Consider the following 20,071-nt stretch of genomic DNA (forward strand, 5'->3'; position numbering starts at 1 on the left):
ATAATGAAAATAAAACATATGCAGTAACTATTACTTATTTGTAATGATTGCGTCTATAGAGTCACGATCATAGATCCGAATATATGTATACTTAAATAAATGTATGATGGTATAATTATTAACAATTACAGTGTCAAGGTAGGACATGTAAAAAAAAATATCGGTTTGTTTAAAATATTAGTATGAGTTAATAAAAAATTTAAATTAACTTTTTATTTATTAAAAAATTGTATCACTTGTTTCTATTGATAATTTATAAATGATGTATATATTTATATAAATATTTCTGCAGTATGAAAATAAATAATTTATCTTATCATTCGGGAAATGTTGTGTCCGGTTATGATTCTATGAAATCTTCTAAGTAGTATCTAAAGTGACATCATCAACTAAAAACATCAGACCCTTTGAATAAGACAGTAGACAAAGATGAAGAAAAAAAAACAAAATAATAATTTAATTTGTGTTATAGCGATAGACTGAATTAGAGAGCTGTAAAAAATTTATAGTTAATTATTAATTATGTATAACGTAAGATGTTTTATTTGTGACGGCAGACAGTAGACAAGAATAATATATAATATAAGAGAATAAAAACTTTACAAAGGATTGGATGGGTGGCAGGAAGAAGAACAAAAATCTTTAGACTCTGAAGATTCTCATAATTCATTTTTATTTTCACAACACAATAGAAATATATAATTCATCTCGATAGTGTCACTTGGAATTTTATTTTTTTTTACTGAGGAAGATCTACCTCGAGTTACATGACGAATGTCGAAGGACTAAAGTCCTCAATTAAAGTGCTTAGTCATGATATCAGTTATCATTTATTAGCTGATTATTGAAATTAGTATTGCATAACTTGTAGCCAATTAAAATAAATATATATATATATATGTAGGGATAAAATAAAAATTTACGCTCGCGTTTTAAAATTGATATTGTGTCGCCATCTTTTGTATTACGTGGAACTTCAGTGGAAGATTAAATACCCACACCGATGGTATTATTTATTTAAAATAAATTTAAATGACGTATTTATATACAAAAATTGTTATTTTATTTATCAAGAAATTGGTTAACGATATCGTGAAATTCTTTTATTCCTGGAACGGCGATGTCTGCATATCCTGGTAATTGTTCGCAATCTTCCATCCACTTTAATAAATTAGGGTGATCGTTTATCGATTTGAAAACCTGAAAAAAAAATTATTTAAGGGAAAATTTAATTTAATTTTTAATAAAATTATTATTGATAATTTTAAAATAAAAAAAGTGCCACAATCGATTGACCTATAGGGCAACTTTGTGAGCTTAATGATATTCCTAAAGCTGGATATTTTTGAATTATATAAAAAATTAAAAGTTTTTCAATATTGATTTTTAAAAAATTTTGTTTGAAAGTTTGTTTATAAATTTTGAATTAGAAACAAATGGAAATAAAAGAAAGATTTTATTTAATCAAGTCATTGTCGAAAAATTACAAGAAAAAAAAAACATTTGAAAAATTGCACCGATAGCTTTTTTAATTTCCTACATGTGCATATTTTTACTTTTTTTTTTCAGATCATTCTTTTTAGTGGATATTAATAAATTTTTTTTGTTGAAAGTTGAAAAAAATCTTACAGTAACACTGCTGACAGTTGTAATAGAACTGATATCTGCAAGTGTATAAGAATCACCGGCAAGCCATTTTTTTCCTTCTAGAATAGTATTCATATATTTATAAGCTTCTTCCAGATATTCCAGAGATTCTGGTGAGACCGTTCGTCTCCAACCACGAACTAGTGGTTTCTAATAACAATAAATACAATAAATAAATAATATAACTTAAAGTAATTACTAATCTAATAGCTATAATTATCAATGATTTACCATAGCTCCTAGTAAACAACAAAAAAGTACACCACCGTCATAATGGAGACGTTGATTAACAACAGCACGTTTTTTCAAATCTTTCGGATAAAGATTTTCATTATATGCATATTTATCAATCATATACGTACTTATTGCATGGCTACAAAAAAAATTATTTTTATAAAATTTTTTTTTTACTTTTAGTAAAAGATAATACCCGATCAGGAAACTACACAAAAAATAAGAATTTCTTGGCGCAATAAAAATTTTGCATTATGAAGGAAAACAAAAATTGTCTGAGGACTAGAAAAAAATCTCATGGCCCAAGAAATTTTTTTGCATTATCAAGTGAAAAAGAAATTTCTTGCGACACGTAATTTTTTATTTTTCAGTTAATAATGTAAAAAATTTCTCGGAGCAAATAAAAATTTTTTCAATCAAGAATTTCTTTTTTTCTGTGTAGAACCCGATCACTCCATGTTTTCATTTGTTTGTATCTATACTTAGTAAAATTTAGTAAATATAGATAGGGTAGAAGTACCATTTGTGGCCACTGCTCCATTTTTAGACATTTAATACTTAATTATAATTAATGAAAAAATATAAAATAAAATTCTTATCGCAACAGTCAGATGAAAATCTCTTTGTATAAATTTAAAAAATTAATTATGCCATTGTGTCTTTTACAAATTATTTTATTTAAATTTTTCATGGGTCCAAAACTGGCTAAAAACGGTACCTCTACCCTATGCAAATACATGTGATCAGGTACTAGTTCCCTGATCGGGTACTAGATCTCTTACCTTAATTAAAAGAGCATTTTTTTTTACCTATCCGAAACAACAAAACCGTTGTCATCTAGTACTGGAACAGTGTGTTGTGGATTTATTTTGAGATAATCCTCTCTAATATGCTCTTTATTAAGTAAATTTATTTCACGTAGATTTAAATCCAATCCAATGGCCTTGGCAGTCATACGAACAGCAGAACTTGGTGGGCTCCATTTACCAAAATACAGAATTGGTCGTAACATATTGTTACCTGCTGCTATATATATATATATCTAAATATATATGTGTGTGAGTATATATGTGTAGTATATAATTTATACTAACAACTTAGATACGAAACGAAGAGAAGTTAAAACGATTATATCGCAAAGCTGTCTGTCCTAGTTTGTCGATTCTACATTGGAGTGAGAGAAAGCTATTTCATTTAATAATATGTTTAGTTAATTTAAATTTGCTTACGTAGTTTGTATTTAATTATTTTGTCAGACAAAAGCCGGCTTTGATTTTTTAAAATATACTACTGAATAAGTCAAGACATTGAGTGGTATTATGAGGCTAGATTATTATAAATTCGAATTTAATCTCAAAATATAAATTCAGACTAGTGAGATAAATAACTTCGGGTATCTTCGGTCACTATTAAAACTCGGCAGTTAAAATATTTAGTACATAAAGTCCGAAGTGAATTCTCTAAGTAAAGTGGTTTTAATTTATAAATATTTATACGACCTTGTTATCACTTGCTTTGCGTAAATGTACTGGCATCTATGCCACCATTAATTGATTGTCGTTGTACTGGTAGATAAAATATCGAGAGTAAATAAAAATATGTCATATTTTAATTAATTAATAATCATAATTTATTACTTTTATAATTTATAGTTTTTGATTAAAAAATATTTTTTTCAATAAATGATTAAAAGTATTAATTTATTTTCAAGTAAATACAATTTTTTTTATTCTTGCAATAATGCTTTGAATGATTGGACGAACTTTTCCTGACCAGGAGTATTCGATTCTGCATAACCTGGAATTTCTTTTTCACACCTTTTCAACCAAGCTACGAGATTTTCATATTTATCAAGTGACATACATGCCTAAAATATAAATTGAATGTCATTATTTTTTAATAATTAAAATTGAACTTTATTAATACTTAATTAATCTTACTGGATAACAACTGATAGTTGACACACAACTAATGTCTGCAAGAGTATAATTATCTCCAGCTAACCATTTTTTTCCCTCTAAAATTTTATCGATAATTTCGCAAGTTTCTTGGATGGCCTTTAATTTTTGTTCTGGTATAGTTTTTGCTCCTCGAAAGAAAACCTCGAACTGAAATTAAACAAATGGATTTTCATTTTATTTTATTTATTTTCTCTATCAATTTCAATAAAGTTGAATATAGGGGAAGGAGGGGAAAAATGGGCCCCCTTAAGAAAAAAATTTTCAAATCCTGTTTTTTTTACTTGTTTTACTTTTTTTTTTACTCCCTTGCCAAGTATTTGACCTTAATTTGTTCTGTCCATTAAAAATAAAAAACTAAAAAATGTGGGGCAAAATAGGCCCCCCTAAAAAAATTTTTATAATGTGAGTTTTTCAGCTTGTTTCACTTTTTTTTTCTTCTGCTGAGTTTTTGGTGTTAATTTACTGTGTCTATCAAAATTAAAAAATCCTGAAAAATTGGATAAAACGGGCCCCCAACAAAACTCAATGTGTGTTTCTCGCTTGTTTTATGTTTTGAAACTTTTTGCTATGTATTTAATATAAAAAAGAGTTGGTAGTGAAGATTTGGACCTTAAAATAACTTAATTCAAAGTTTTATGTTGAATTACTATTTGATTAATTTAAAAAAATTTAATTTAAGTTAGTAATGCTGTTGAACTCGTGACCTAGTTTGCCCCTTATCATAATTCTTCAATGATTTCTGTTAAAAATTTTTAAGAACTCGTTTGGCTAAAAAAAATTCGTAGGTTTTCAAAATCTTGGCAGCCCATTTTACCCCCCCCCCCCTCCCAACATATTTCATGTTAACAATTTTGGATGGACCATTTTGGCCCCAAATATTTCGAGGCATCCAAAATTTTTGGGGGCCCGTTTTGCCCCCCCCCCCCTTCCCCTATTTAATTTAAAAAAACAAAAAAATCTCAACTCACAGAAATATTTCGTAGACGAACAAAAATCATTTCTCCTTCAAAATGCAAACGCTGATCGATTATCGCTCTTTTTTGAAGATCTTTCGGAAAAAGAGAATCATCCTTAGCATATTTACTGACCAAGTACCGTATGATTGCATGACTAATATTTGAAAAAAAATGAAAACAATCAACAATTCTTATGTAATCCAGTGGAAATTTTTTCATTGAAAGAGAAACAAATTGAATTTTTTTTTACCTGTCCCAGAGAATAAACCCATCATCATCTAAAGTCGGGATTGTGTGCTGAGGATTGATCTGTCGAAATATATTTATACAGTTAATTTAAATTAATTAATTTCATTTTAAATTATATATAAAAATTACCCTGAGAAATTCTTCTTTTAAATGATCCCTGTTTTTTAAACTTATTTCGCGAACATCCAACTCTAGGCCAATAACTTTAGCAGTCAAAAGAACTGCTCTACAAGGTGGACTCCAGTCGAATGAATATAAAATCGGCATTTTTAGAAAATTATTTAGTACTGAATTTCAGAAAAAATTATATAAATGATTTAGAAGATTGTAGTATTAATTATAGTTGAATTAAAATATGTGATTTACTCGATAGCTGTCAGTGATAAAATGATCGTGGTATCTACAACAAACTGCTAGACTGAAAAATTATGGAAGTGATTTATCGCGCAAGCGCCAAAAACATTCTCTCTGCATGAATCATCGCATATTATATACTATTTCGAGGATACGGAGAGAATTTTATAGTAAAAATTATCATCTAGTAATAGTAAAATTTTTAAACTGAATTTGATAGTAGTGAATAACATTTAAATTATTTAATAAATAATCTGAATTGTAGTATTTACCAACTGTACTCTCTTAAAATGAATCAGTGAAAAGTCCTTCAAATCAGTGAATATTCACTGATACCGAAACAGTCCCAAGTATATCACTGATTCATTTTAAGAGAGTATGGTAAAATTTACATTTATTGATGATAATCAGAAATTATAACTTTTATTATCTTAACTAATTATAACTATTATCAACATCGTAATTCTTAATAACCTGATGGTGATAGTTACCATCGGCCCAAATAATAATTACTATCTAAACTAATAAAGAATTTAATTATCGGTGTTACAGTCTGAAATTTGTCTATATGTAATGTTCTCTTTGATTTACTGTGTATGTGACGAATTTCACTTAATTCTTAGATGATTGCTATTGTGATGATATCCCCAATCATTTAAAGTTCTCAATAACAGCTTCAATATTTGAGAAGTTTTATTATATTCGGACTTAAGCGATTTTATTGTTACTCATCTTAATTATTTAAAAGACAAAATGTACATAGCTAAAATATGGTTATAAATAAAGAAATTAAATTTATATAAATTTATCCTATTTTTTGTTTCAGGATTTTTACAACCTTGAATAGTAACAGTTATTATCTTCGATTGTAACAATTATAATCTTTCATAGTTATAATTTGCATTTTTTTTTTTATTTTTCAGTATATATATATGTATATTAAAGCCTTGGGCATTCCCAATCTAGCCAATCGAGTCGAATTCATATACGAATCAAATTCACATCTCAACCAAACCAAATTCAATTTTTAAACCAGATCAAATTCATGGATCGGCGACGGGACGAACCTCAGGGCCGAAAGACCTCACGCTCTTTGTGTGAAAAATTCTTTCGGCAACCGCTGGGATTCGAACCCACGCCTGTCCAGTGATATAATTAGCATCTTCGATCGTGATTGTCACTGCCATCTATCGTTACTGTTATTGTTCTCAATTGTAAAACTAGTTATTTTACCACTGAAAAATTTTCCTACCATCTCAAATAGTTTAAATTGAAAATTTACTATTGTAGAAAGTATAACAATATTTTCTCCGTGAAGTGGAACCGTAGATTTTTTAAATCTTGGATAATGATGAAATTTTATTTAGTTGTTTTTAATTAAATACCTATAAAACGAGCTTATTTTGATTAAAATTACCCCCCAATTTCACAATAATCGATATCTAAGTGTATGATTTTTATACACTGCAAAAAAAGTCAGTCTAAGTCAACACTATTCCGGTGTTGAGGTTATCGGTGTTAAAGTTTTTCCCGTTGTTAAAAAAAATGTAGTTTTATTTTTTAAGTATCAGAAGTCAAATCGTATTTCAAACACAAAAAAAAAAATTATTTTTATTACAAAAAATAAACAATACGACAAATTTGTAAATTTAATGACAAATCCAAAGAATGTTTATCCATATCAACATATTAATGTTATTGTATAAAATATAGGAAACAAATTTTTATGATTCAAGTCTCTTTGCAAACTAAATCAGCAAGAAAAATAAAAGAAAATTATCAATGATTAATTTATCATCTTTATATCAGTTATTACCTTATGAAAAATATCAGAGTTATCATCAAAATAATTATCCTGTTGTTCCTAAATCCTTAATTTGATAAGTAATCAAAAATTTATGCAATTCATTCAGTTTAATAAAAGTGATATTTTTTATTTTATAGGCAATAAATTTGTTTTTATCTCAATTAATGATAATTTCATCATTTTAACGAAATATGAATATTATTTTTTATTTGTTTTGTAGATCTTAAAACATTTATATTTACATCTTCATACTCCGATCGATCGAAATTAAAGTGTGGAAAATTTTAATCGAAATATCTGCATGTCACAGCAGTTTAATTAAAGAACAATCTAGTATAAATTTATTAATATTTTACATTATAAAAATCTACAGCACAATTAATTACAGATAATACTATCATATCATATTAAATAAACATAAAGAAATTAAATAATTCAAATAGAGGTGTTGATAATAAAATAAAAAGATAAAGATATAACATTTTATTTTATCGATTGCAGAAATATATTTTCTTTTTATAATTTTAATTATTCATTTAATTAATTAAAAACATATCATACTTTTCATTGATTAAATTTATATTTTACTTTTGCATTAATGCTTTGATTGCTTGGTAAAAGTTTTTCTGACCAACAGAATTAGCTTCAGCGTAACCGGGAAGTTCTTGTTCACATCTTTTCAACCAAGATGCAATATTTGGATATTTATCAAGTGATAAAAATGTCTGGAGTTTAAAAAAATATGACATTATTTTCCAGTACCGTAAGCAATTTATTAAGTTAAAATAATTGATAAATCTTACCGGATAACAACTGATCGATGACACACAACTAATGTCTGCAAGAGTATAGTTATCTCCTGCTAACCATTTTTTACCTTCGAGAAATTTATTTAAAATATCACAAGTCGCATGTGCAGCAGCAAGATGTCCTTCTCCAAATGTTTTTTTTCCATCATAAAAAATCGGGCGCTATAAAAATAATTAAATAAAAATTTTTTAAAAATAATTATTGTCGTAATCATATCGTGTTACTAATTACAAAAGGACTTAAATTTTTATAATTTCGTTTGGCTGTAGAGAGCTTCCTAAAGCCAAAAAGGCTTATAATTTTTTTTTATTACCCATCATTATGGGGATTTATTTTAAAGCTCAAAATTTGAAAGATAAAAGGCTTTCACTGTAAAAATTTGGGAGTCAATTGGAAGTGATTACGAATTTTATTTCAATCCGAATTGACTCTGTCACTCGAAGTTCCGGAGTTTAAACAAAAATCGTCGCCATGCGGAGTAAATAGGGAGTTTATTTTTTCAACTGAGTGGTTTCGAAGTGATGCGGATTTTATTCGAATCTGCATTCCCACACGGAAAAAAATAAACTTTGAAAATTAGTGTTTGAAATTATAACCCGGAACCTGGAAGTCAATATGGGGAATTTTAACATTCCAAATAATAAATTTTAAAATACGTGTCGTCAATTTTCTAAGTATCCGTTACGATTTTTAAAGTTCAAACAGTAATTTTTCTCGCATAGACAATAAATTTTCACACTTATTCTGTAATTATTCACGTTTTAATCATCAATGAAAAAATTACTATTTAGAATGAAAGTATTTACTGATCACTTTATCATTTTATCACTTCGATTCAGAATTTTAATATCAAATTAAACTCCTTTTAGAAGTGAATTTCACTCCAAGAGGATTAAACAAATCAACAGTCATCCACTCCACATTCACTCCGGATTTACTCCGCGTTTACTCCGCTAATTTTTTACAATGTAATTTAAATTAAACGCCCTTTTGGCTTTCAAATTTTTTTTTTTAACTTCTTGCTTTAAAATAAGCCTACATAACGATTGACAATGAAAAAAAAAAAAAAAATAAACACCCTTTCGGTTTTAAGGAGCTTATTAAAACAAAAGGACGCATAAAATTATTAGTCATTTTGAAATTAGTAACGCAGTATTATTTTATCAAGCTAAAATATTAAAAACTCACAACTGTGTTTCGTAGAGGTATAAAAATCTTTTCTCCTTCAAAATGTAAACGCTGATCGATTATCGCTCTTTTTTTAAGATCTTTCGGATATAGAGAATCATCTTTAGCATATTTACTTACTAAGTATCGTATGATTGCATGACTGTAATATGTTAAGTAAATTTAAAACGCTAAATGATTCTTATGTAATGTAATGGAAAATTTGACCAGTATAATAAAAAATGCAATTGATTGATTCAAAATTTTTGTTTTTACCTGTCCCAGAGAATGAATCCATCGTCATCAATAGTTGGAATTGTATGCTGAGGATTTAGCTGACAGAAAAATCGGTATCAGTCATAATTAAAATAACAAGATTAATTACAAAATTATAATAAAAATTACCTGGAGAAATTTTTCCGTCATATGCTCTTTTTTTAATAAATTTATTTCACGAACATCAAGATCAAGACCGATAGCTTTTGCAGTCAAAAGAACTGCTCTACATGGTGGGCTCATATCAAGAGAATACAAAATCGTCATTTTTATTTTTTATTAAAACGAAAACTTTTTTTTTCAAAATCACCTGGTAAAATATAAAAGATTTTTAGTATCAATAATAGTGTTGTAATAAATGTAATTTTTAAATGACTTAATAAGTATAACTTACTCGGTGGCTATAATTATTTGAAGTAACCGGTACGAAGATGGGAAAATAATTGTTGAGTGATTGTACGGCATTGGAAAATATATCTGCTGAGTGATTGTACGCGCAAGCGCAAACCATTTTCTTTGTAGCACATAATCATACATTATAACGCACAAAAACACTGACAATGACCTGTAATGATATAAATTTAATATAATTCCATATTATTGTAACCTATAGCTTAATAAAAATATTTTACTGCTGCACTATCATCGAGTCCAAATTCAATTCATCGTCATGCAGAAAAAAAAATTTATTAATCTCACTTTTAGTAAAAACTTTATTGTACATTAAAACTAATGAACATTTACAATACATTATCACAGTTAATATGTTGCATGAAGTTAATTATCATATTTTAAAATGCTGAATAACATTAATAAGTAATTTACATTGTAAAAAATTGCGGAGTGAACACAGATTAAATCTGGAGGGAATACGGAGCGAGAGCGAATTACTGGTTAATTATTTTTTTTTAATTTCCTCGGAATGAAATTTCCTCCGAAGAGGAGTTTACTTTAATATAAAAATATCGAATCGCAATGAATGCGGATTTAAATAAAATTCAGACTACTCCGCTGAAAAGATACTCCCTATTTACTCCATATGCGGAGTGATTTTCTTTAAAAACTCCGAAACTTCGAGTGACGGAGTGAATTCGGAATTAAATAAAATCCGTAATCATTCCGAATTCACTCCCGATTTTATTACAGTGTATCAATTCAATATTTATGCCAACTTTATTTCTAAAATGTGATTCTCAAATTTTCAAAAAAATTTTTATTTAAAAAAAATCAATTTTTTTAGTTTTTTCTAATTCATTCATTATAATTTAAATTTAATTATAAATATGTCATTTAATTATAAATATTTATATTGAATTTAAATTATAATGAATGGATGTTATAAATATCCATTCATCATATAAATATTAATAAGCGTTTTACATCTCACTTATCTGTAACGACGCTAAAAAAGTCATAGGACTTGAAAACATTTATTATTAACTGAAAATTTCTTTACCCTGACGTTTGATCTCGTGGTTATGCATCTCTGCATATGTAACAAGTCTCAAGTTTAATAGATGATAAAAAATATGTCATACTGATTTTCAATCAATAATAACGAATAATGGATCCAACAACAATTATCGACGTCAACGACCATTATTACCGATTTTTAGTCGGCTGAGATTACCGATCATCGATTCTTGTGTTTCTGATTTTTTTTTAATTATTTAATTAAATTTCAAGCCAAACCAAAATTTATAAAAACGTTGGCAGCTAAGAGAAATTAAGTGATTACAAAATATTTTTCATTTAAAATTATTAAGTATCAGGCACAAAAAGAAAATTTAATTATTTCCTTTATATATCATAAACCTTTAAAACCCAAATGTAAATTGTTTTGGACATCTTGAAATCTCTATAAAATTTTTAATATATCCACCTAAAAGTGATACGTTTACTAAATTTTTAATACTAAAGGCCATGATAATTAATAAGGTTGGGAGAGGGTGGGGGGGGGGGGGGTATTTTAAGAAATACCAAGTTTTCGGGGACTGAAATGCGATAATTTTTTTTTTATGATATTCAAAGTGAATAGAAATAATTTTCAGCTGCCGTTAAAAAACAATTTTATTTTTTGGGGTACCCCTTTGAAGAGGGGAAAAAAAAAATTTCTAGAAGTTAAATAAATTTGATTACATCAAATTTTCTTATAAGTAATTTACATGAAGAAAAATTACTTTTCACATAATTATTTGATACAAAGGAAGAAAAAAATTTTTAATAGTTTTTATCATAAAATAAAAGTCATCAACATTTTTCGACTGACACTTTCGATTTTTGAAAAAATTTTTGAAAAAAACTAGTAAATATTTCAAGTTGATTATTGAAATACATCTGAAATAATTTGACACACAATTTTTTTATTGTAAATTGATAAAAAACAGCAATCAAATTGATTTCATACTATTTTTTTACAAAAACAAAATTTTTTGAAAACAGTGAAAAAAAAACTCAAAATACTGCTCAATTATATTTACGAAAGTGATTTTGGGATATTTAAAAATCATTTTAAAAACGAAACTTCTTTTATTAAATTTTAGAGGTACCCCATTTTCCCCCCACCACCTTTTTCCCCTCCCTCCCATTTATATAAATATATAAACTTTTATTTAAAGCTTAATCTGACTTTGTTAAATGAATATTATCAATAGAAATATAAAATATATAAACACAATATTTACTCAAGAATGCTATAAAAAGTCGTGTAATCATATACTTTTAAATTAAAAATTAAAAGTCACAAGATAAATCCCGATAGATGGCTTGCGTATGCTTCCGTAAACTAGTAAGCGGATAAATTTAAAATTCAAACTGGATAATCGTGGGATCATCGCTTATCGGTTGACACGTTGAAGAAAAAACGATCTCGCGATCGATCAGTCGTACGCATATTTTTTATTCAAGTCTCTCCCACTTTACGCTTAAAACCACTGAACGCGCGTTGGAGTGCACTACTACACTGTTACGTTCTATAGTGTTACAAATAAAACTGAACCCTTATTTGCTTACTCAATTCGTTAGTCGAATTACAGCCGTCTCTCTAGACGTCTGCTTTTACTATTTCACTAGTAATTTTATTTTAATAAATATTTATAATGATTGATTAGTTAATTAACGATAATAATATTAATTATTATTACAATCAGTGTTCACGTACAAATTTTTTTTAAATTGTTAACTATTAATTTTAAATTTTAAGTATGGCTTGTCCAATGGGTTATGGCATGTAAGTATTTTTTAAAATAATAAAATAATAATTAATAAATAATTTAGTTAATTAAAAATATTTTTATTTTCTTAAACTTTATTTTAAAATCTTACGAAATTTCTAATGTACAGAGCAAATAAGATTTATCAAAAATATAACGATAAACTTTTGACCCGAAAATTTGATGCAATAGTCTTATAAGTTTACTGTAATTTGTTTACGATAAAAAAATCTTAAGGTCAATTTTAAAAATTTACATCATAATCATTATTTAAAATATTATATTACTAATAAAATAATAAATTTTGTGTAATGATAATGAATTTTCAGATACGAAGACACCAGTCAATTAGGCGACCAATTAACTGAAGGTTCAGGTGCTGGTCTTCTTTACAGCGAATATCTGCGTCTTGATAAAATTCTTTCAGCTCAACAACTGCTCAGTGCTGAATTCAAAAAAGAAGTCCACGATGAGCATCTTTTTATCGTCACTCATCAAGGTATAAAATACAAAATTTTATTTTATTATGAAGACATTTAAAAATTAATTTTTCAACAGCTTACGAGCTTTGGTTCAAACAAATAATTTACGAGCTCGATTCAGTTCGAAAACTGTTCAATTCCGAAGCTGAGACCATAGAAAATAATATAAACGATAATTCATCCGATGACAGCAAAAAATCAGTCAACTATCAACGTCTAGACGAGTCGCAGACACTAGAAATTCTCAAAAGACTCAACCGCATTGTCCTTATACTCAAAGTAGGTGCGCCGAATGCTCATAAAACTTAATTTAATGATTAATTAATTAGTAATAATAAGACAAGTAAATAAATACTATTTATGTGTTATTCAAAAATAGTTAAAAATATGACACTGACAGTGAAGACGAGCATTAACGAGTTGAACGAACTCTTGATGACAAGCCAATTAGTTGTAGGGTTTGCGGTGAAGTTTTTTGTTATAAAGGGGTTGTAATTCAATTAGCACCCTCACTAAATCTTTGGTTGTTATTTTTTTCCTTATTACTTTTCTTATACAGTAGCAACTATTCAAGTGGGTCAAGGCTTAACTTGTCTCGACTTGTAATCTTTGTTTTTTCTTCGCGCCTTTTTTACTCTTTGTTCCTTGTATCTGTCTACTTACATACAATCAATAGTTACCTACAGCCTAATGATACTTTAATACTCAGTAATTAATAGCACCAAGAAAATAATTCAAAAATATAATTTGTAGCCCCAGTAGTCCTGACTAACAAGAGTTTATGTTAAAGAGTTATATTAATTTAATACCTTACAAGTAATATAATATTTTGTAAAAGTATTATTACCACACGTATGCCAACTTTTGTTAGGTAACAGTCCAGTCAGTGATATATTTACAAGACCGCAATCCTCAAGATGATGTGGTTTAAATAACTCGCGATCAATGAACTCAAAATATTATCGTGAGAATAAATAAAATTTATATTTTTATTTTTTATTATTTTAAAAGCTTTTAGTGGATCAAGTGACTATTCTAGAGACTATGACACCCCTAGACTTTATGGATTTTCGTGATTACCTATCACCAGCATCCGGATTTCAGTCACTGCAATTTCGTTTGTTGGAGAACAAACTTGGAGTTAAACAAGAGCATCGCGTAAGATATAATCAGTGCTATACTAAAGTATTTGGAAAAGATCCTGAGGCTATTGAGGCAATTAAAAAATCTGAATGCGAACCAAGTTTAAGTAATTTAGTTCAAGAGTGGCTTGCACGTACACCTGGACTTGAGGAAAATGATTATAATTTCTGGGGAAAGTACCAGAGCGCCGTCGAGCAGATGCTCGATGAACAAGAGGCAACAGCCCAGGTAATTTTCATTAATTAACTTATCTTCCAAAAGTTTGGGGCAAAAATTAATTAATTAACTTATTAAATATTATTAATTTAAAGAAACAATCAAAAGATAGTGTACGTACACATATAAAAGCAAATGTTGCCTCGAAAAAAGCTGTTTTTGAAACAATATTCAACCAGTCTCTCCACAATGCTCTGTTAGCACGAGGCGAAAGACGATTTAGCTATCGAGCTCTTCAAGGTGCAGTTATGATAACACTTTATCGAGATGAACCACGATTTAGTCAGCCTCATCAAATATTAACGGCTTTAATGGATATCGACTCCTTAATTACTAAATGGAGGTGTAAGTTATTACTCAACTCTATAGAATTTTCCATTCAACCAATAAATAATATTATTTTATTTCAATTTACGCTGCACATGACATTGCAGATAACCATGTGATTATGGTTCAGAGAATGATTGGATCCCAGCAATTAGGAACTGGTGGCTCCTCAGGCTATCATTATTTAAAATCAACATTGAGGTAACAATTCTGTTTTGTTAATAATAATATTTTCAAATTAAACAAGATAAAAAACATAATTATTCATTGAGTACCAATTATCAATGTTGTAATTAATATACACGGAAAAAAATTTACTGTTGCTGCAACAGGAGGCAGCCATGTTACAGCAACAGTATTAATCCTGTTGCTGCAACATGACCGATTTGTTGAAGATGCAGGATTTTCCTTAGGGATATAGGCCCATAATTTCTGAGAAAAGTTCCCATAACTATGGGAACAATTCCTATCATTATGGTGACAGTTCCCATATCGCATGGAAATAAAATTATTTTAATAATCACCGTACTCATAGGAATAGTTCCCATATGCAGATACGAATAAATCCAATAACCAAATTGTAACGGTTCCTAAATGTATATGGGAATAAACGCTATAAATTATGGCAACCATTACTATAATGTATGTGAAATATTCCCATAGTATTATGTTAACTATTACCATAATATTATAGTAACCATTACCATAACATTATAGTCGCTATTATACGCTGAAAAAAAAAACAACTATCACCATCTTGTAAAAGGGAATTATTACCATCTGTATGTGATAATCATTATCATGCTTTTATGTTAACTATTCGTTTCTCGTACAGTAATAATAACTATTCCCAATAGTAATAGTTACCATCTAGATAAGAATGCTTACCATTTCCGATAGGAAAATTTAGCATAAAAGAATGAGAGTCATTAAAATGTAAGGATGAGAATAGTAACTTTGTTAAGATGGGAAGTATTACCACTTTTTTTTCAGCGTGTACCATATCGCGTTACAGATGCCATAAGGGCATATAACAAGTTATATGCCCTTATGGCACCCCGGAACCATAAGGGCATATAAATTTTTTTTTTTGCATTTCTGCACATTTCGGACGAAAATACATCGATTCCCGAAAAAAAATTTTTTTGCTATGCCCTTATGGCTCCCGGGACCCACCTCGGATGCCATAAGGGCATATAAAAAAAATTCTATTATTTTTTCTAAGTCCAAGAAAATTTTTAGTTAGGCAAAAATTTTGTTTTTGCATTTCTACACGTTTCATACAAAAGTACGTTGATTCCCGAAAAAAAATTTTTTTGCTATGCCCTTATGGCTCCCGGGACCCACCTCGGATGCCATAAGGGCATATAAAAAAAAATTCTGTTATTTTTTCTAAGTCCAAGAAAATTTTTAGTTAAGCGAAAATTTTTTTTTCGCATTTCTACACGTTTCATACAAAAATACGTTGATTCCCAAAAAAAAATTTTTTTTATATGCCGTTATGGCATCCGAGGTGGGTCCCGGGAGCCACAAGGGCATAGCAAAAAAATTTTTTTTCGGGAATCAACGTACTTTTGTATGAAACGTGTAGAAATGCAAAAAAAAAATTTTTGCCTAACTAAAAATTTTCTTGGACTTAGAAAAAATAACAGAATTTTTTTTATATGCCCTTATGGCATCCGAGGTGGGTCCCGGGAGCCATAAGGGCATAGCAAAAAAATTTTTTTTCGGGAATCAACGTACTTTTGTATGAAACGTGTAGAAATGCAAAAAAAAAATTTTTGCCTAACTAAAAATTTTCTTGGACTTAGAAAAAATAACAGAATTTTTTTTATATGCCCTTATGGCATCCGAGGTGGGTCCCGGGAGCCATAAGGGCATATAAAATATTTTTTTTGCATTTCTGCACATTTCGGATGAAAATACATCTATTCCCGAAAAAAAATTTTTTTGCTATGCCCTTCTGGCATCCGAAGTGGGTCACGGAAGCCATAAGGGCATATAAAATTTTTTTTTAGCATTTCTCCACATTTCGGACAAAACTACGTCGATTCCCGAAAAAAAATTTTTTATATGCCCTTATGGCTTTTCACCAGGACCTTTTGCCGGTATATGCCCTTATGGCATCTGTAACGCGATATATTATGGTAATCATTCCCATATATTATGGGAATAATTCCCATAATATATGGCAACGATTGCCATAATTTTATAGGATTTATTCCGATATTATATAGGAATGAAACCCATATTTATAGTAATGATTACCATAATATGTATAGGTACCATTCTTATAACCGATATTTCAAAAAAATCGGTTACCATACCCTATGGAAACCATTTCTATAATATATTGTAATTGTTACCATGAATTTCTTTCCGTGTAGATTCCCGAAAACGAAAACGACAAAAAATTTGCATTAAAATAATTTATAAATCTGATTAGATCAACGTAGATTTATTTTAAAAAATTGTAGATCTACAAAAGATCTACCAAAATTTATGTAGATCTTAGATCTGAAATTTTTTTTACGAGGCTCCAAAATTTCTTCCGAAATAAAAATTTGAAATTTTTACAGTTTGATAATTTCTTAGCTTAGATTTCTTAGCAAGATTTATATTTTAGCAGATTTAAATTATTTTCTTCCGAAGTTGAAAATTTCATTTTTAAAAAAAATTGTAATTTGTTTTAAAAAATACTTGTTTCAAAACTTTCATTTATTGTATGAGTATAACGAAGAGTGTTTCATTGGTCTCTTTAAGTGTAAGAAAGAGAATAGGTGACATTTCCCTGAATGTTATTTATTTGTTGATAATTTGTTGTTTATACTTATCGATTATTATTAATATATATATTTTTTTAACTGTTGTTGTCAATTTAATAACTATTATGTTTACGATTATTTTGTCCACGGGTCAAATGTTACAGAACTCGATTATCAACACTTTATTTAATTTAAATATTTACATAACTTCTCTCAACATCTTTAAAAGTTATAAATATTTAAATATAATCTCTGGAATGATGTACAACAATATAGTGGGTGACTTTTAACACGAGCTGAATTTTACAGCATCTACTTTATGTGATATGTGAATAATTTGTGTTCCTGGGTGCACATAAGATGCTCTATTTATTTAAAAATTTCAATTATTAAGATCCCAAGTAGCTAACTTGTGACATCTATAAGATAGCAGTTTGGATGCTGTTTTTCTCCTATTAAAGGCAACAAAATCTCGACAAAACAATTAGAAATTTATGTCATCAAAAAAAATATCGATTTAAAAGACTTTACACAAATGGAGGCAAAAAGTTAATTACAAATAATCGTCAAACAAGTCATCTCAACGATTTTTTAATTAAAGTGACTTTTTTAAGACGGGAAAAAAAATACAAATTTTCTATGACTTCTAGGACTAACATCGGCAACATCTGTACGTCTTCTTTATATAAAAAAAACTTGACTTTGAGACAAAATAAAATTTGTATTGTCCTTTTAAAAGACATCTTAAACTTACCCTTGTGCTACTTAGGATTAAAATAGTATATTACGGTTCCGTAACTTCTAGACCATTACCAGTATGTTATAAATTTTTCTTGAGGATATTTTGTCGTGCGGTTATTTTGTCCACGGATATTTTGACGTGCGGTTATTTTGTCCGCGGATATTGTATCGTGCGGTTATATTGTCCGAGATATTTGGTCGCGGTTATTTTGTCTGCGGATATGTAGTCGCAGCACTGTATATTACACACCTCCCTGATTAAAAATACTCATTGAAAAAGATGAGAATTGAATACTTTTGAATAAATCCTATTCCACAAGGTTTTCATCTGGACATAAAATTAATACTTTTAAATTCTGTTGAATCTAAAAATAATATAAGAATTTCTAAACTTCCAAAGAATTGAAAAAGATTCGAATAAATTGATATTTTTAATCTTTCTGAATCCTCGTCAATACCACAATAGTTCCATATTTCCGGTTAAGAGTTGGATTAAAAAAGGTTCAAATGAATTAACATTTTCAATCTTTCTGAATCCTTCTCAATACCAAAATAGTTCCATATTTTGGATCGAGTGTAGGATTGAAAAAAATTGAGGATTTTCAATTTTTCTAAATCTTTCTCAATACTAAAATAGTTCCATATTTCGAGTTATGACTTGAATTGAAATAAATTAAAATGAATTCACATTTTCGAATTTTTCTGAATCTTTTTCAATAGCAAGGTATTGAAATGATGAAAGATTGAATTCTTTTCAATACTTTTGAATTCCATTATAAGAATTAGAAGGTATTAAAATGATCGAAATTTCAATTCCATTTAATATTTTTCAAAATTTCCATATGGATTGAAAAGAATTGAAATAATTTTCGATACTTTTCAATGAGTATTTTTTATCAGGGCTAGGGAGGAAGGTAGGACGTCCCAATCCGCGTGTTTGCGACCCTCGCCTTCAGCTCGGGTAGGCAATTATGAACGCGGGTTGGAATGTCCTACTTTCTTCCCTTGGTGTGTAATATACTATATTAATTATTGTGACCATTCTTAGACGATATCCACCACTTTTGAAAAATATTCAATAAATTTCAACTGTCATAACCGTAGTCAAATTTTATTAGTCAATTAAAAAAAAATTACAGCATTAACTTAAAAAGGACAACGTTGTTGCAATTTCGCCGAGATATAAATTTTTAAAAAATTACTTAGTTGTTATCAACTTAGAGTCAAACGAAGTTTGGTAAATGAATTTTAGCCTACGAAATTTGAAAATTCGAATTATAATATTGACATGAAGATTTTACTGAAATTTATGTCACAAATTTCATCTAAACAGTGGGGGACACTGTCCGAAAATACCCTTAATATTAAAAATATAGTAAATAAATTATATTATATTATCTAATACACCGTATATAGTATAAGTAATTTCAGTAACAAAATGTAATTTATAAACTAATTAAGAATATTATTTTATAGTGATAGATACAAAGTATTTCTGGACCTATTCAATCTCTCAACGTTCTTGATACCCCGAAATTTGATTCCGCCGTTGACGAAACAAATGAAAACGAAACTCTCGATAGCCTGGGGCTGTTGGGGACACGAAGACGAAGGATCTGATCTGAACGCTTCTGAAAGTTCTGTTGAGGAATCTCTCTGAGGAATAAAAGCTCATATTAAATAGCCTGGAGGTCTAATGTTACTACTGTGCATATACATCGCTT

At 28.5% G+C, this 20,071-nt stretch overlaps 3 protein-coding genes across 8 annotated transcripts; 1 reads left to right on the forward strand and 2 right to left on the reverse strand.

Annotated features, from left to right (window-relative positions):
- Positions 1 to 648: 648 nt before the first annotated feature.
- Positions 649 to 3,379, reverse strand: LOC130664084 (glutathione S-transferase 1-1-like). Of its 6 annotated transcripts, none has more exons than XM_057463802.1 (6): positions 3,111 to 3,379; positions 2,976 to 3,045; positions 2,691 to 2,904; positions 1,879 to 2,020; positions 1,630 to 1,797; positions 649 to 1,200 (listed from the first exon to the last, which is right to left on the reverse strand). In XM_057463802.1, exons 3-6 carry the CDS (start codon positions 2,891 to 2,893, stop codon positions 1,063 to 1,065), a joined length of 651 nt encoding a protein of 216 aa, XP_057319785.1. In that variant the 5' UTR covers positions 2,894 to 2,904; positions 2,976 to 3,045; positions 3,111 to 3,379; the 3' UTR covers positions 649 to 1,062. The 6 variants fall into 6 exon arrangements, with proteins under 6 accessions (XP_057319785.1, XP_057319783.1, XP_057319784.1 ...); XM_057463800.1 differs by having other exon boundaries at positions 2,691 to 2,907; XM_057463801.1 differs by lacking the exon at positions 2,976 to 3,045 and having other exon boundaries at positions 2,691 to 2,907.
- A 108-nt stretch (positions 3,380 to 3,487) lies between these two features.
- Positions 3,488 to 10,009, reverse strand: LOC130664193 (uncharacterized). The gene is made up of 12 exons (XM_057464014.1): positions 9,856 to 10,009; positions 9,591 to 9,771; positions 9,462 to 9,520; positions 9,207 to 9,348; positions 8,012 to 8,179; positions 7,797 to 7,933; positions 7,595 to 7,602; positions 5,177 to 5,334; positions 5,049 to 5,107; positions 4,811 to 4,952; positions 3,822 to 3,989; positions 3,488 to 3,748 (listed from the first exon to the last, which is right to left on the reverse strand). Exons 2-12 carry the CDS (start codon positions 9,726 to 9,728, stop codon positions 3,608 to 3,610), a joined length of 1,320 nt encoding a protein of 439 aa, XP_057319997.1. The 5' UTR covers positions 9,729 to 9,771; positions 9,856 to 10,009; the 3' UTR covers positions 3,488 to 3,607.
- A 2,383-nt stretch (positions 10,010 to 12,392) lies between these two features.
- On the forward strand, positions 12,393 to 20,007 carry LOC130664080 (tryptophan 2,3-dioxygenase). Its single transcript, XM_057463792.1, has 7 exons — positions 12,393 to 12,690; positions 13,003 to 13,172; positions 13,232 to 13,434; positions 14,167 to 14,526; positions 14,610 to 14,859; positions 14,949 to 15,042; positions 19,824 to 20,007. The coding sequence occupies exons 1-7, from the start codon at positions 12,665 to 12,667 to the stop codon at positions 20,005 to 20,007; spliced, it is 1,287 nt and encodes a 428-aa protein (XP_057319775.1). The 5' UTR covers positions 12,393 to 12,664.
- Positions 20,008 to 20,071: the final 64 nt, after the last annotated feature.

The sequence above is a fragment of the Microplitis mediator genome, chromosome 2, assembly GCF_029852145.1.
Source record: "Microplitis mediator isolate UGA2020A chromosome 2, iyMicMedi2.1, whole genome shotgun sequence".
Classification (NCBI taxonomy): Eukaryota; Metazoa; Arthropoda; class Insecta; order Hymenoptera; family Braconidae; genus Microplitis; species Microplitis mediator.

Coding starts and splice junctions, on each gene's coding strand:
- LOC130664084 (XM_057463801.1), bottom strand. CDS start 2,893: ATGTTACGACCAATTCTGTATTTTGGTAAATGGAGCCCACCAAGTTCT. Junction 2,021..2,690: donor GGTTTTGTTGTTTCGGATAG/GTAAAAAAAAAT, acceptor TTTTTTTTGTAG/CCATGCAATAAGTACGTATA. Junction 1,201..1,629: donor CAACTGTCAGCAGTGTTACT/GTAAGATTTTTT, acceptor TTTTTTTTTCAG/GTTTTCAAATCGATAAACGA.
- LOC130664193 (XM_057464014.1), bottom strand. CDS start 9,728: ATGACGATTTTGTATTCTCTTGATATGAGCCCACCATGTAGAGCAGTT. Junction 7,934..8,011: donor CATCGATCAGTTGTTATCCG/GTAAGATTTATC, acceptor TTTAAACTCCAG/ACATTTTTATCACTTGATAA. Junction 3,990..4,810: donor TTCGTCTACGAAATATTTCT/GTGAGTTGAGAT, acceptor GTTTAATTTCAG/TTCGAGGTTTTCTTTCGAGG.
- LOC130664080 (XM_057463792.1), top strand. CDS start 12,665: ATGGCTTGTCCAATGGGTTATGGCAT. Junction 13,173..13,231: donor TTTTATCGTCACTCATCAAG/GTATAAAATACA, acceptor ATTTTTCAACAG/CTTACGAGCTTTGGTTCAAA. Junction 14,527..14,609: donor AACAAGAGGCAACAGCCCAG/GTAATTTTCATT, acceptor ATTAATTTAAAG/AAACAATCAAAAGATAGTGT.